Source organism: Carcharhinus amblyrhynchos, chromosome 2, assembly GCF_965287045.1.
Source record: "Carcharhinus amblyrhynchos chromosome 2, sCarAmb.v2.hapA, whole genome shotgun sequence".
Lineage (NCBI taxonomy): Eukaryota > Metazoa > Chordata > Chondrichthyes > Carcharhiniformes > Carcharhinidae > Carcharhinus > Carcharhinus amblyrhynchos.
The window spans coordinates 27244855-27261372 of NC_137325.1; the positions used below are offsets into that span (position 1 = coordinate 27244855).

General features: G+C 41.8%; 1 protein-coding gene across 3 annotated transcripts; it reads right to left on the minus strand.

The window, feature by feature from the left end:
- Positions 1 to 9256: 9256 nt before the first annotated feature.
- acot13 (acyl-CoA thioesterase 13) lies at positions 9257 to 15872 on the minus strand. 3 transcript variants are annotated; one of them, XM_080203844.1, is made up of 3 exons: positions 15859 to 15872; positions 10936 to 11120; positions 9257 to 9503 (listed from the first exon to the last, which is right to left on the minus strand). In XM_080203844.1, exons 2-3 carry the CDS (start codon positions 11118 to 11120, stop codon positions 9347 to 9349), a joined length of 342 nt encoding a protein of 113 aa, XP_080059970.1. In that variant the 5' UTR covers positions 15859 to 15872; the 3' UTR covers positions 9257 to 9346. The 3 variants fall into 3 exon arrangements, with proteins under 3 accessions (XP_080059970.1, XP_080059952.1, XP_080059960.1); XM_080203826.1 differs by lacking the exon at positions 15859 to 15872 and adding an exon at positions 15633 to 15835; XM_080203834.1 differs by lacking the exon at positions 15859 to 15872 and adding an exon at positions 15051 to 15600.
- Positions 15873 to 16518: the final 646 nt, after the last annotated feature.

The following is a 16518-nucleotide window of genomic DNA, read 5'->3' on the forward strand; positions in this document are numbered from 1 at the left end:
CCTCTTTTAAACTCCAGTGGATGTAATCCTTAACTGACTTAGTCTCTCATATGACAGACCTGCCATTCCAGGAATCAGCCTGGTAAACCGTTGCTGTACTCCCTCGAGCAAGGACATCCTTTCTCAGATAAGGACACCAAAGCTACACACAATAATCAATACTCCAGCTGTGGCCTCACCAATGCACTATACAGTTGCAGTAAAACCTCCCTATCTATATACTCAAATCCTCTCACTATGAAGGCCAACATACCATTTGCTGCCTTTACTGCCTGCTATACCTGTGCGCTTTCAACAACTGATTCACGAGGACTCTAAAGTTTTGTTGAGTATCCACCTCTCAATTTACACCCATTCATAAGAACGTAAGAAATAGGAGCAGGAGTAGGCCATCTAGCCCTTCGAGCCTGCCCCGCCATTCAATAAGATCATGGCTGATCTGTCGTAATTCAAGTAGTAATCGGTATCTATTATTTGCTACTAAAGTGGACAACCTCATTTATCCACATTTTACTGCATCTACCATGCACATGCCCGTACTCAGCCTGTTCAAATCACGCTGAAGCATTTCTGCATCCTTCATACGGCTCACCCTCCCACCCAACTTTGTGTCATCTGCAAATTTGGAGACAATACATTCCGTTGCCTCTTCCAAATTATTACTATTTAATGTGAACAGTTGGGGTCTGAGTACAGATCCCTGCTGAACCCTACTTGTAACTGACTGCCAATCAGAAAAAGACCATTTATGCCAACTCTGCTTCCTATCTGCTAACCAGCTTTCTATCCATCTTGAGATATCTGCAATCCCATGTGCTTCAATTTCCATAGTAATCTGTTATGCGAGATCTTGTCGAAAGCCTTCTGAAAGTAAATAAATCACATCCATCAGTTCTCCTTGATCTCCTCTACTAGATAGATCCTTAAAAAATTCCAATCAATTCGTCAAGCATGATTTTCATTTTGTAAATCCATGCTAACTTCGATTATGCTGCTGCCTTCCAAATACCAAGTTATGAAATTCTTGATAATAGACTCTATTACTAACTTCTCTAGTAATGACATTAGGCTCAGTGGTCTATAGTTCCCTGTTTTCTCTCTACCTCTCTCTAAATTTGCTATCCTCCAATCTTTAGGAACTATTTCAGAATCCAAAGAATTTTGGAAAATAACCAGATCATAGAATCATAGAAACCCCACAGTACAGAAAGAGGCCATTTGACCCATTGAGTCTGCACTGACCACAATCCCACGCAGGCCCTACCCCGATATCTTGACGTATTTACCCACTAATCCCTTGAACCTATGCATCTCAGGACTCTAACGGGCAAATTTTTTTAGCATAGTCAATCCACCTAACCCACACATCTTTGGACTGTGGGAAGAAACCAGAGCACCTGGAGGAAACCCATGCAGACATGAGGAGAATGTGCAAACTCCACACAGACATGGATGGATCTACTCTTTCCAGGCCACTTCCTTAAGTACTCTGGGATGAAGATTATCAGGACCTGGAGATTTATCCACCATCAATCCCATCAATTTCTCCCAAGCTATTTCTCTACTAATGCTGATTTCCTTCAGTTCTTCACTAAAACCTGTTTCTCTCTGCACTTCTGGTACATTATTCATGTCTTCCTTTGTGAAGGCTGAAGCAAAGTACAAATTTCTTTATTCCCTGTTATGAATTCTCCTGTTTCTGACTATAAGAGGTCTACGTTCGTTTTGTCAATCTTCATCTCTTTACATATCTATAAAACAGTCAGTTTTTATGTTCCACGCTAGTTTACCTTCAAACTCTATTTTCCCTTCTTAATTAGTTCCTTGGTCCTCTTTTGAAATTTAAAGTGCTCCCAATCTTCAGGCCTATTTCTTTTTCTTGCCAATTTGTATGCTTCTTCCTTGAATCTGATACTATCTCTAATTTCCCTTGTAAGCCATGGATTGGCCACAATTCCCTGACCACTCTTGGGCCAAACAGGGATAAACCATTTCTGGAGTTCACCTATTTGTTCTTTAAATGCCTGTCAATTAAGTGAGAGTTAAGGAAAGAATTCCAGAGCTGAGGGCCATGGCAGCTGAAAACATGGCTACCATCAGTGGAACAATGAAGAGGAGATGGGCAAAAATCAGCAGAGTGCAAATAACTCAAAGGTGTCTATCTGACCCACCTCGACTAATCCTAATACCCCACATTATTTTTATATAATCCTTCCAGATGCTGCAGTTACATGTTTTATTGACTAGTAAAACACAACTGTTGAATATCAGTTTCATGAGATTTGGTGACGCAAATAAAATTTGTGGATTTACTGGTGTGAAAGACAGCCTGTATTGCTGTTACCTTGTGTATATCTCACAAATCTCAGATTAGCTATGCTTGGTTAACATGTCTATAAATTAGTCATTGCTAGTGCAGAACTACATATTCCCGGAAGAGACAATGCTGTGAAAGCTTTTCATCTTGCACTCAGGATTGTTGGAATACTAAGAGTAAAGACAGCAAAGATTTATAGTATATGAGAAGAGGGTGCTATTTGGTTAACAAGTGGACTCTGGTAGAGACATTGCCATGGGGAACGCGCCAAGGAACGGTTAGCTGCCAAACTTTTGTTCAAATTAAAACCAGGCAGTTTATCTTTAGTCAAGGCATTGCCATGGGGAATAAACCAGGGAATGGCTGTCTTCCAAACTTGATTCATTGAAAAAGGTGCAATGAATGGACATGCAAAGGACAAGGCCCTGTGTGAATATATGTAGCTTCTAGCATGCATAAGTGGCACATTCTCCATGGCAACACCTCTACCAATCAGAATACACTTGCCAACTAATCAGCACTCTTCTCATGAGGGGGTTGGACTATGAAGAGAGACTAAATAGACTGGGTCTGTACTTGTTGGAGTTTAGAAGGATGAGGGGGGATTTTATAGAGACGTATAAGATAATGAAAGGGATGGATAGGGTAGAGGTAGAGAGATTCTTCCCACTCACAAAGGACAGCAGGACTAGCGGGCACAGCCCCAAGATAAGGGGCGGGGGGGTGCAGTTTAGAACAGAGTTGAGGAGGAACTTCTTCTCTCAAAGGGCGGTGAATCTCTGGAATTCTCTGCCTGTTGAAGTGGTGGAGGCTACCTCGCTAAATATATTTAAGTCATGGGTAGATAGGTTTTTGACAGACAAGGGATTAAGGTTATGGGGAGAAAGCAGGAAAGTAGAACTGATCCACTTCAGATCAGCCATGATCTTATTGAATGGCGGGGCAGGCTCGAAGGGCTAGATGGCCTGCTCCTGCTCCTATTTCTTATGTTCTTATTAGTATAAATTGATGGTCCCTTTACTGTTGGCGTTCTTGTAAACCAGCCTGATAAGTGCAAGACAAAAAACATTCAACAGCATGTCTTTTTTTCAGCAATCTTTATGGAACTTAAACTTTCAGATCAAAAAGAATGATAAAGCACACCAGGTCCTTCATGCTAACTACCATGCAGTTTGCCCAAGGCGAAGATGAATGGAAAGACTTTATCAGAAGCTGGTACTGCAGTTTCACTGAGCTGGCTGGCAGCCTCTGGGCCTTCTGTTGGTGACTGGCCTGTGTTAATGGCTACCATCTCTAGAGTGAGCATTGGGCAGAAGGGCATATGCATGGGCATCTTGAGCCAGGAGGGGAGAATGCTGCATGTTTTACTGAGGGTTAGGAGGGGAGTCTTTCATGAGATTGTGGCATTGCCCAGCAGTTGTACTTCTGAGCAAAACTGGAGTTGTGGAATAGAAGGGGCAGTAGTAGCCTGGATATGAAATTGGCTGAAAGACAGGAAACAAAGAGTCAAGATTATCAAAAACAGAAAATGCCGGAAAATTTCAGCGGGTCTCACAGCATCTGTGGAGAGAGAATAGAGCCAAAGTTTCAAGTCAGGATGAGCCTTTGTCAGATCTGGTAGAGATTAACGTTAACTGAGTAAAGATTAACATTTTTGGGCTGGAGGAAGGTTTATAGTGGAGTTCCTCAGGGTCGCTGTTAGGACCCCTGTTCATCCTGATGTAGATCAATGACTTAGACCTTGAGCTACAGAAAAGAATTTCAAAATTTGCAGACAATACAAAACTTGAAAATATTGTGAACTGTGAGGAAGATAGTTTAGAATTTCAAAAGAACTGAGATATGTTGGCAGACAAGTGGAAAATGAAATTTAGTGCAGAGAAGCATGAAGTGATTCATCTTGGTAGGAAGAATGTAGGAACACAATATAAAAGATACAATGCTAAAGCAGGAGCAGGAGTTGGACCTTTAAATCATCAGAAGTGATGGAACAAATACAGAGAATGGATAATAAAGCATATGGCATTTAGGGCTTTATCAATAGGGCACAGAGTACAAAACCATGGTTATGTGAAACCTGTATAAGACACTGGTTCAGACTCAACTGGAGTATTGAATCAAGTTTAGGCATCTTAGGTAGAATGTGAATGCATTAGAGTGTGGAAAAGATTCACAAGAATCGTTCTAGGTTTGAAGAGCCTCTGTTATGTGGACAGATTGAGAAGTTGGGACAGTTCTCTTTGGCAAAGGGGAAGTTGAGAGGAAATTTGATGGAAGTATTCAAAATCATGAGGGCTCTGGGCAGAGTAGATAGGGTTAAACTGTTCCCATTGGTGGAATGATCAAAAACCAGAGAGAACAAATTTAAGGTAACTGGCAAAAGACATGATGGAAAAAGCTTTTCATGCAGCTTAGGATTTGGAATGTGCTGCCTGAGAGTGTGGTAGAGTAAAATTCATTCAAGGCAATGTAGAAGGATTTTGATTATTTTCTAAAGAAGAAGAATGTACAGGGCTTCAGGGAGAAGGGAGGAGATTGAAGGAGCAATTCACTTGGTGCCAATCAGCACAAACATAACAGGTTGCATGGCACCTTTTTGTGCTATAATGAATTCTGGCTTTCCTTTCTTGTACCCTTTTCTAACTGCACGCTATCAATTGAGGAAGAAAATACTTTTGTGTCAAATTTGCAATAAACAAATAGCCCACTGACTTTCATGTTGGGTTCAGTTCTATTTCCACCTACCTTTTTGATATGAGTATACAAATTAGGAGCAGGCCATTCGGCCGCTCTAACCTGTTCCATTTTTCAATACGATCAAGGCAAATCTGATTGAGAGCTCAGCTCCGCATTCCTGCCTGAATCTGATAACCTTAGATTTTAGGATAACAAGAGAGTCAATCTACCTTTGCCATAAAAATATTCAATGATCCTGTCTCCCAAGACTTTCTGGGGAAGAGTTTCAACGACTCATGACCTTCAGAGTGAAAAAAAAATCCTCGTTGGAAAAATTAGACATCTCTTTTTTTAAAACTGTCTCCTCCAGAAGAAGAACCATCCTTTCAGCATCCACACTGTCAAATCCCTTCAAGATCTTGTATGTTCCAATAAGAACATAAGAAATAGCAGCAGGAGTAGGCCATCTAGCCCTTCGAGCCTGCCCCGCCATTCAATAAGATCATGGCTGATCTGTATACAAATAAGATCACCTTTTTTTGTTTTGAGCTCCAATGGATACAGACCCAGCCTGTCCAACTTTTCTTCATAAGCTAACCTTCCCATTCCAGTTGAATGAACCTTCTCTAACTGCTTCTAATTTATATCATTTCTTTAAATATGGAGAGCAAAACTGTAGACAATATCCCAGATGTGGTCTCATCATTGCCCTTTCCAACTGTAACAAAGCATCCCTACTTTTATATTACAGTCCCTTGCAAATAAATGACAACATTTCTTTTGCCTTCTGAAACACTGCTGTGCCAGCATACTAATATTCTGTGATTCATTTGCCAGAGCACCCAGATCCCTCTTTACTTCAGAGTTCTGCAATCCCTCTCCATTTAAATAATATGCTGCGATTCTATTCTTCCTTCAAATGTGTAAATGTTCCCACTTGTACACTCCTTCGGACAGAATTCGCCCACTCATTTAACTTTTCTATATCCCTTTGCTATATCCGTATCCTTGGGTTCTCTTCACATCTTGCTTTCCTATCTATCTTTGTGTCATCAGCAAATTTAGCAGCCACACATTTGGTCCCTTCATCCAAGTCATTGATATAAATTGTAAATAATTGATGCCCCAGCAGTGATACTATGGCATGCCAGTTGTCACATCTCGCCAACCCAAAAATGATCAATTTATGCCGACTGTCTGTTTCCTGTTAACTGACCAATCCTTTATTCATGCTAATGTTCCCTCATGCTATGATCCTTAGCCAGATCCTCAAGTTGTTGCAGTAGGCACTAATAACATTTTGTTTCGACAAAGTTTGAGGTTCAAAAAGCCACAAAATTCCGCAGGTTTTGAACAAACAGAAATACACTTTACTATACAAGGTCAAAATGATAAAACAAGTTACAATGTTTTATACTCTAACATCCAAGGTAAGTATGAGGTACATATGAATTAACAGATAAACTGTGGTCAGGCACACCACACTATACAATAAAGGACAAATGTAACCAAAACAGATTCATAGATTTCTCAGCAGTCCACATAGACATTAGTCACACTGTGCGTCAACCAATCTCACTGATTCTCCATCTCTCTCACGAGGATTGTCAATCTTCACCTTTGAAGATCTCACCTGGAATTCTCCCCACGAGTCGCTCCTATGACAGCCAACTTCGCAGGCTTTCAGTCTTGCCTTCCAAGTACACTTTAGCATCAACTTATACACACAGTTTTAATTCTTTTGCTGTGCCAACCAGAACAGCTCTACCTATGCCTCAATGACCAGTAACATGGAGTCACCAAACTTTAGCTGCCTTTTTGTATCATGAGGGCTTCTTCTGAATCCTCTTCGATTGCCAATGCTTTTCCCAAGTCCACTTCACTTACTCTGTTTTCTGTAGCCCTTGTTTCTAATTTGGAGCTGAACTTACTTGGGACCTGTTTCAGTCCCCTGTTTTCATCCTTTACCTGGGAGTTTCTTTTGGGGCCTCTCCTTGTCCCCCTCCTAGCCCCTCTCCCTCTGGGATGCTTGCTAGTTTTGGTGCTCTGTACTAGTCACTGGATTTGGGCTTTCACACACTTCTTCTCTTTCCTGCACGAGCAGGTGCACAGTATACGTTCTGGGCAAGAAGAATGCAAAAATGTGAACTGTGCATGTGTAGCCTGCTCCCAGACTGCACATGCACAGAAAGTCCAAGGTTCATCAGGAGTGGGAGTTCTTGACCTCCAAGATAAGTTTGAGTTTCTTAACATCTCCTACACAGGTTTTCCATTTTCCATGTTGTTTTTACTTTCTCAAAGAACTGCAACAAATTAGTCAAACATAATTTCCCTTTCACAAAATCATGTTAACTCTGCCTGATTGTGGTGAGATTTTCTGCCCCACTGAACCTCCTTAATAATAAACTCAATCATTTTTTCCGTAACAGTTTTAAGTAAATGGGCCTGTAGTTCATTGCTTTCTGTCTCCTTCCTTTCTTGAATAGAAGCGTCACATTGGCTATTATTCAATTTGATGGGACCTTTCGAAAGTCTCCGGAATTTTGGAAAATTAAAACCAAAGCTTCTACAATGTTAGTAGCCACTTCTTTTAAGACTTTAGGATGAAGTCCATCAGGACCCGGGGACTCACCAGCTTTCAGTTCTAATAATTTTCTCAGTGTCTTTTCCCTAGTAATTCTAATTGTTTTAAGTTCCTTCCTCTTTTTCACCTCTTGATTCACACTTATTTCTGGGATGTTATTTGTATGCTCTACAGTGAAAACAGACGTCTGTTCAATTCATCTGCTATTTCCTTATTTTGCATTATTAATTTCTTAGACTGTCTAGAGCCTGCTTTACTTCACAAAAATGATTCCAAAAGAAGAGGCTTTTTAAATTCTGTCTGTGAAAAATGCCACAGATGAAATATAGGATAAATGACACCAAATCCAGAAATGTAAGCCTTGGCTTTAACTCTTTACAAGGGTCTTACACATTTCTGAGCTGTTTTTACTCAGGAAGCATAAAGCCAGTTAGCATATCATCAGGTATGTTCATACGACTTTGAAATGCTCACTTTGAAATAATCGTAATTAACCCTCCTTAAGGAATTCACTTTTCTTGGTTTAATTTCCATTATAGTATCTTGCACCAATGTTTTCTCTCTGTTTGGGTGTTCTTAATAATGGAATGACCCCACTCTTAAATCAACCTGGGTAAGGAGAGAAGTAATAAAATACTACAGATTATGGAAATGAAACAGAAAACACAGGCAACACCCAGCAGGTCAGTTACCATTAGTGGGGAGAACAAGGGGCGATCAAGTTCATGCTCAATTTCTCACCTCTCGCGATCTTACCAGCACCAGATATCTGGCATGATTGGTCTCGCGCCTATTTCCGATGCATGTGGCTGAATAAATTAGTTAAATTGAATCTCCATATAATTTAAATAAAATTAGTGAGCCCCACTAATTTCGGGTCGGTATTGTCTGGGCTCACTTGCCAGTGTGGCTTCATCGGGGGAGGTTCTGTCTGGCAAGGATCACATATGGTCCCCCATCAACGGGGACCAGATGTGATGGCCTCTCTGGTAGAGTCTCCAGTTCCGGATGGGGAAGTGGGGAGGTAGTTACAAATGGCTGTGGAGTCCTGCGCTTGTGCCAGGGGCTGGGGGGGTTACCTATTGAGGCCAGCTACAGCAGCAGAGACTGTGTGATAAGTCTCTGATGCTCTCAGAGCAAAGACCTACACACGTGCAATGGCGCTCTCTGTTGCCATCAGCCAGCTTGTTGGTGACTTAGGCCTCACCACTTCCCATACTGGCGAGAAATGGATTGCAGAATCCTTTCCTGCACATAAGATTCGACATTTGGACTCGCTGAAAAAAACGGATCCAAAACTCTCCCATTTTCACACTCATTCCGAACCTAGAATTTTTTTCATAAGACTGTCCCCATAGTCTACCAGTTCTTACAAAAGGGACCCTACGGAAGCACTATCTTGCTTCTCTTCACAGCCCCTGAATGTTGAATGGTGCCTGTACTTTTTGTTCTTGATCCTGGGTAAAGAGAGCATTCACAAGTTAAACTCAATGGTGCTGTCTGAAACTAGTTGACATAACGTAATGTAGTGAAATCTAAGTGCCCAGCATCAATAGGGTGGATCATTATCTGGCAGTTTTAAATTTGGCCTGGGGTGCAAATTTTTTTGTCTTTACTTTCAGCAATAAGACTAAAAATGGACATGTGGTAACTGAATTGAAAGCAAAATCTGCAAAATGTGAAATTAAACTCTTTAATTTCTGCGTTACATTTTTCTCAGACAGAGTAACAGGGACAATAGGAACATTTTGCGAGCATCAAGAAATTGTTCAGCTGCCCAAATACTTTGTGTGTCGGCCTTGAGCAAGGAGTTTTCCTGTTACTTTGCTTGTCAAGTCCACAGTTGTGAATGCAAGGCTTTTACCTTCTTTTAGCACCTGAGCAGTTATGAGAATATCTTCTCCCAGTTTAGCTGCATTCATATACCTACAAAGAGGAATATTGTTAAGTTGCACAATGACACATTTCCAGCTATTGAGAAAGCCATAGCAGTTATTGGATATTAATGTTAATAAATCCTATTGTGCAATTTCCTCCCAATCTAATTCGCAGTCATGCTTAAAGCTAAAGTTTATTAATTAATGTCACAAATAACCTTACATTAACACTGCAATGAAGTTACTGTGAAAATCCCCTAGTCGCCACACTCTGGAGCCTGTTCGCTACACCGAGGGAGAATTTAGCATCCCCAATGCTCTAATCAGCGTGTCATTCAGACTGTGGGAGGAAACCGGAACACCCAGAGGAAACCCATGCAGACACAGGGATAATGTGCAGACTCCGCCCAGACAATAACCCAAACCAGGAATTGAACCCAGGTCCCTGGTGCTGTGAGGCAGCAGGGCTAACCATTGTGCCACCATGCCACTTTCCAGATGGCAGGCCAGGGTCCTTTTGCTCATAAATATCTCCAGCAAGAACACTCTCCATGTTGTTCTTTAATTGATCTGCCTGTATTATTTGATCAGTATGGAAGAAGTTGATCCAGCCACATTAATATATAGATTGAAATGACTGGTATACTCAAGGTTCACATCCATTTTCAACTGTAATTGAATTGGTAGCACACTCAGCTGAAATCAGAAGATTGTGGGTTCGAGTCCCATTCCAGTGATAGAGTAGGATCGATGCTCTATCAGATGCATCAATTTTTGAATGAAGTATCCAAATGAGGCCCCATTTGCCCTTTCAAATGCATGTAAATATCCCAAGGCACTTTTCAAAGGAGGGCAGGAGGGTTATTTCTGGTGCCTTGCCCAGGCAATATGTTCTCGCTCAACCAACAGGATAGTTAACAGTTTACCTCATTGCTGTTTGTGGGACATTGTTTGGCGCAAACTAGCTGAGGTGTTCATTACATGAAAACACTACTGGAGTGAATTGGATAGCTATCCAATTCATCTCAATAGTGTTTTCATGTCATAGTGTACCGAGTGCCTTCCTTCTGTACTATGTGAATCTATGCTCTGCTTTTTTAAAGCTCTAATCTCGAACAAATATACACATCGTTTAAACATCCTTATGGCAACACTACTACATTTTACATTTAAAAATAATCCTGAACTCGGTTACTTCAGTTGGCCTGATGGAAAAAGTGGGGCGCGGAATACTGCCAGTGGAATGGGTTCAACTGGAGTAGTTCATGGTACAGTAATTCATGCCTTGCTCTTCAAGCCATTTAACCAGTTGTCTCTCTCTAATAGGGAGAGATGTCTATGATCCCTTTTGGATATGGTTAACTACTACTTATATGAGCAAGTGGCAGTGAATTCAGTTTCTGTACAGTAAGTCTTCAGTACTGCTAGAATGTCACCAAAACATTCAGCTATTTTGAGTAAATTCTGAAAATTTCACTCACGTTATGTTCATGTCTATACTAACTCCTGGCAGAGCTCGTTCAGTATTAAGTAAGGCTGTCGTTGATACCACGTCCACAAGAGTAGCAGTCAGTCCTCCATGTAGATTTCCTGCTCGGTTCACATGTTCCTCTTCCACTTTCATTTCACAGACTAATTTCTGAGGAGTCGCTGAAACAATGGTCATCTAGAAAAAGGCACAATTGTGATTCCATTCTGAAATGAGATTTCTTTTTAAAAGTACTCTTTTGATAAACAGTGAGGATAGTTCATTAAACTTCTTAAACTGAAGCCCTGTCTACCTTCTCAGATGGACATTAACAATCTCCTAGGGATTTTTCTGTGCGCAGATTGGCTGCCTTCTTTTCTACGAGACAATTATTATACCTCCAGTGGACTATAAGACATAGCTGCGGAATTAGGCCACTCGGCCCATCGGGTCTGCCAATCCATTGCGGCTAATACTTTTCTCATCCCCATTCTCCTGCCTTTTCTCCATAACCCCTAGTCCCTTCATTAATCAAGAACTTCAATAGTACTCCGTTGGTTGTAAATTAATTGAAAGGCAATGTATAAATGTGAGTTTGCTCTTTCTTCATCTCACCCGAAAGTTACAAAACTGTGTTTATTGCATATTTCTTAAAGTGTCCTAAAAATGCAAAGACAGCAACAATCTTTATTTATATCATGCCTTTAGTAAGAGTAAAAAATCCAAGGCACTGCACTGGAGAATTATGAAATAAAATTTGACTCGAGCCACAAAAAAAATGACAGATGACCAAAACATTTGGCTTTTAAGGAGTGTCTTTAAGGGGGAAAGATAGGTGGAGAGGCAGCAAGGGTTAGGGAAGGAATTCCAGAGCTTAGGACATTGGCAGGTGAAAACATGACTGAATAAAAACAGAAAACACTGGAAAAAGCTCAGCACGTCTGGCAGCATCTATGTAGGGAGAAACGGAGTTGATGTTACAAGTCCACATGACACTATTCCGTCTGTAGTATATTGCTTTTATTATTATGAAGTCCAGACCAATACTGATGGAGTAATTAGGATGAGCAATGCTCGAGGGGTCAGAATTAGAGGAGCACTGACATCTTGGAAGGTTGTGAGGCTGAAGGAGAATATAGGGGTAGGGAGAAGTGAGGCCATGGAGAAATCTGAAAACAAGAATAACAATTGTAAAATCAAGGTGTGACTTGACAGGGAGCCAACGTACACAAGCATGTACAGGGGTGATGGCTGAATTGGACCTGATGCAAGTTAGGACTTTGATAGCAGGTTTTTGGATGAGCTTACACAGTGGCACCGCGGTTAGCACTGCTGCCTCAAAGCACCAGGGACCCAGGTTCAATTCCAGTCTCGGATCACTTTGTGGAGCCTGCATGCTCACTCTGTGTCTCTATGAGTTTCCTCTGGGTGCTCTGGTTTCCTCCCACAGTGCAACAATGTGCAGGCCAGGTTGATTGGCCATGATAAATTGCCCCTTAGTGTCAGGGGGATGAGCAAGGTAATACTTAGGGTTACGAGTATAGGGCCTGGGTAGCATTGTTATGATGCAGGCTTGATGGGCTGAATGATCTCCTTCTATGATTCTACATTCAAAGAAGGTAGCACCCACGAGCAACTGCAAGGCAATCTTGGGTTCCAAGCGTTGGAGGGCAATGTGCAGGGTTTGGATTCACTGAAGCTTATAGTGAAATTGGAGGCTAACAAGGAGTACGGCTTAACAGATAAATGGTGAGGTGGTTGGGGGGAATGGGTGGTGGTGGAGAGAGTAACAGTATGACTTGGCTGTGTTCCAGACATGGAAAGTTGCAATCTGAGTGGGTCATAAAACAAGAGATCATCTTTGAATCAACCACCACTTGCTTTGGATGGACAATGTAAGTAAAAGCAAAATAAAAATGAGGGTTTCAGTTTTGTTGACAAGGTGATAAAATGTTTGTGACTAATCAAAAAGGGCCTTGAATTTCCTCCATATTTGTGGCTAGAGCAATGCATAACAGATGTGAGAATTGATTACACATGTAAAATGATGCCCAGATATAATACTCCCAAATCTTCTCAACCTTTTACAAACATATTCTAGTCCCTTCACCTGAATGCATCTCCACCCAAGAACTGGCCAACTTTCAAAGACAAGAATAAAAAAGGGGTAGGACTTACAAATCTACAACCCCATGGATGTCAAAGAATTAACAACCAAAGTTCAAAGAGTAGGGTGAAGCAGAAAAGAGAAAGCTTATGTAAGGAGCTCACTATTGTCAAAAGCCTAGAATGTGCATGGGTGAAATTAAGAAACTAAAATAGCAAAGAATGGGCAGAAAGAATATTGAAAAAGCCAAAGATGCTTTATAAATACATAAAGAGTAAGAGGATAATTAAGTAAAGAGTACAGCCAATTAGAGACCAAAAAGACACATGTGTCTGGAGATGGAAGACATGAGAATAGTTTGTAATGAATATTTTTAATTTGTTCTCATAGAGGGGAAGAAAACAGATGTTGTGGTTAAGGAGAAGTGCAAATTATCGGATGGGGTAGTATTAAGGTGTTAAGCAAACATGAAAGTTGATAAATCATCAGGCCTGAGTGAATTGTAACCCAGATTGCTAAGAGAAGCAGGGAACAAGTAGCAGAGGCTTTGACCATAATTTTCAATTCTCTTTGGCTAGAGGCATGATAAAAGAGGGCCACTATCAGTGCTATGGTTTAAAAAATACAGGAAGCATTAGATCAAGTCATTTACATACCAGTCAGCCTAACCCTGCTGGTGGGCAAATTACGGGTAAAAATAGATAATATAAATCACTGTTTAGAGGAACATAGATTAATCAAGGACAGTCAGCATGGATCTGTGAAGAAAAATTTGTGTGAATTTTTTGAGGATGTAACAAGGAGGGTGGATAAGGGTGGTGTGATTATATAGCCCACATGGATTTTAGCAAGCCTTTTGACAAGGCCGAATGTAGCTGACTGGTCTGAAATTTAAAAGCTCACGATCCACGCGTGTGGCAAGTTGGATCCAAAGCTGGCTCAGTGGCAGGAAGCCAAGAGGTAATGGTCACCAGGTGCTTCTGTAATTGGAAGGCTGTGGGGTTCTGCAGGACTAATTGCTGAATCCCTTATTGTTTGTGGTATATATCAATAATTTAATGATTAAGAAATTTTTAAATTATATGAACATTGGCAATCTGGTTAATAGTGATGAAGAAAGCTGTAGGACTGCAGGAAGATATGAACGGACTGGTCAGGTGGGCAGAAAAGTGGCACCAGCCCTCACTCTTAACCCACAATAGTAAAAATTGGGGGTGCCAGGAAAGAGAGTCAGGGATTCCAGAGTCAGTCCCAGCCTCCATCTGCACATTTAAAATTAATTTATTAATGTCGCAAGTAGGCTTACATTAACACTGCAATTAAGTTACTGTGAAAATCCTTTAGTTGCCATACTCTGACGCCTTTTCGAGTACACTGAGGGAGAATTTAGCATGGCCAATGCACCTAAACAGCACGTCTTTCGGACTGTGGAAGGAAACTGGAGCACACAGAGGAAACCCATGCAGACACGGAGAGAACGTGCAGACTCCACACCAGACAGTGATCCCAAGGCAGGAATCGAACTCAGGTCCCTGGCGCTGTGAGACAGCAATGTTAACCACTGTGTCACAATGTCACATCCCCACTGAGTCCGTCAAACTCCATGAAAATCCAGCCCATAAACTCTGTAGCTTTCTCTGCAGATTTCCCAGACCTGTGGAGTATTTTCAGAATTTTGTTTTTTACTTCTAACTTCCTGCCCTTGCAGCCACCAGAGGGAGATTTGAATTCCGTTCAAATCCTGGTCACAAAGGTCAAAGGGCACTCCGAGTTGCAAAATTACAAATGTGACAGTATTTGCATCACCTTTACTTGTTGTGCTGTAAAACATAGACCATGGGAGTAAATAAGTTGCACCCATGCTAATGTTTCAGGCAGTATAGAGTAAAACAAACCTGCATCTAATTTCCTCAAATCATCTCAATGCAGTGGAACAACTGCTTGCAAATTTTATCTGGGAATTATTAACATTTTCCACAGCAATATGTTAAAGACACATTAAGAAAGCCAACTACGGTCACCTGAATCAGATGTTTACAGACCAAAGATGTCACAGTGGTTAGCACCAGGGACCTGGGTTCAATTCCGGCCTTCGGTGACTGTCTGCGTGGAGTTTGCACATTCTCGCCGTGGGTTTTCTCTGGGTGCTCCGGTTTCTTTCCAAAGTCTGAAGATGTGCGGGTTAGGTGGATTGGCTATGCTAAAGTCACCCTTAGGCTGGAATTTTATCCTCCAGCCACAGGAATCAGACAGGGTGAGGGCCGGACCACACAAAGGTCTGTTGATCTTGAGCAGGATTTTACAAGCGGGGCCATAAATTCCCACCCTTAGTATCCCCAGATGTGTAAGTTAGATGGATTAGCAGGGTAAATGTGTGGGGTTACAGAGATAGGGAGGGGGGGGAAGAAGGCCTGGGTAAGATACTCTGTCTAGAGAGTCAGTGCAGAGTCGACGGGCCGAATGGCCTCCTTGGGCCCTGTGGGGGATTCCATGATTTGTTTTATTGAGGGGGAGGGGGGTGTTGCTGCTCTCCTGAAACGCTCCTGATTAAACCCCGACTGCGCTTTCCACGTAAGGGCTGGCGACACCGTAACGCTCTCTACCTTCTTCAGAACCCGATCGAAGCCGGTTCCTCCCGTCAAACCCTGGACCATCTGCCTCAGGGCGTTCAAGGTCGAAGCAGCCATTGCCTGCGCTCTGATTCCAGTGGATGGAGCTACAGCTCCTTCACAAGGCGAGCCGCAGCGAAGCCTCTCCGCTCGCTACAGGTTGGATTGTTACACTTCCAGCTGATTGATAACTCCTCCCCTCCCCAGCACCAACACTCACACAGCGCTGGCAGCGAGAGCGACTCCCAGTCTCCGCTGCTCCTCCCCCCTTACTAAACCATTCAATAACATCCTGCCGCATTTTCCTCCTCAAAATGACATCGTTTTTAGTAGATCCCTTTACAGGATTTTAACTTGCACATTAATTTAATTTTTAAAAAAAAAATAAAGAACGTGTCTGGTCTGGTAAACTCAGTAAGAAGTCTCACAACACCAGGTTATAGTCCAACAATCCTGTTCATAAGCCCACTTATGTCCTGTTGGACTTTAACCTGGTGTTGTGAGACTTCTTACTGTGTTTACACCAGTCCAACACCGGTATCTCCACATCTGGTCTGGTACACAGTCAAACTTGTCAAAATTTTGACATTTTATATTACCATCATATTGTCCAAAGGAGTTTATGAAGAGAAAACTGGGAGGAATAAGGTAGAACCAATTCTCCCAGCCAGGGTGTAAATATTTTTTATTCATTGGTGAGACATGAGCATCACTGGCTGGCCAGCATTTACCCACATCAGCATTTATTGCCCATTCCTAATTGAGAGTCAACCACATTGCTGTGGGTTTGGAGTCACATGTAGGCCAGACCAAGTAAGGATGGCAGATTACCTTCACTAAAGGGCATTAGTGAACCAGATGGGTTTTTCCTGACAATGGT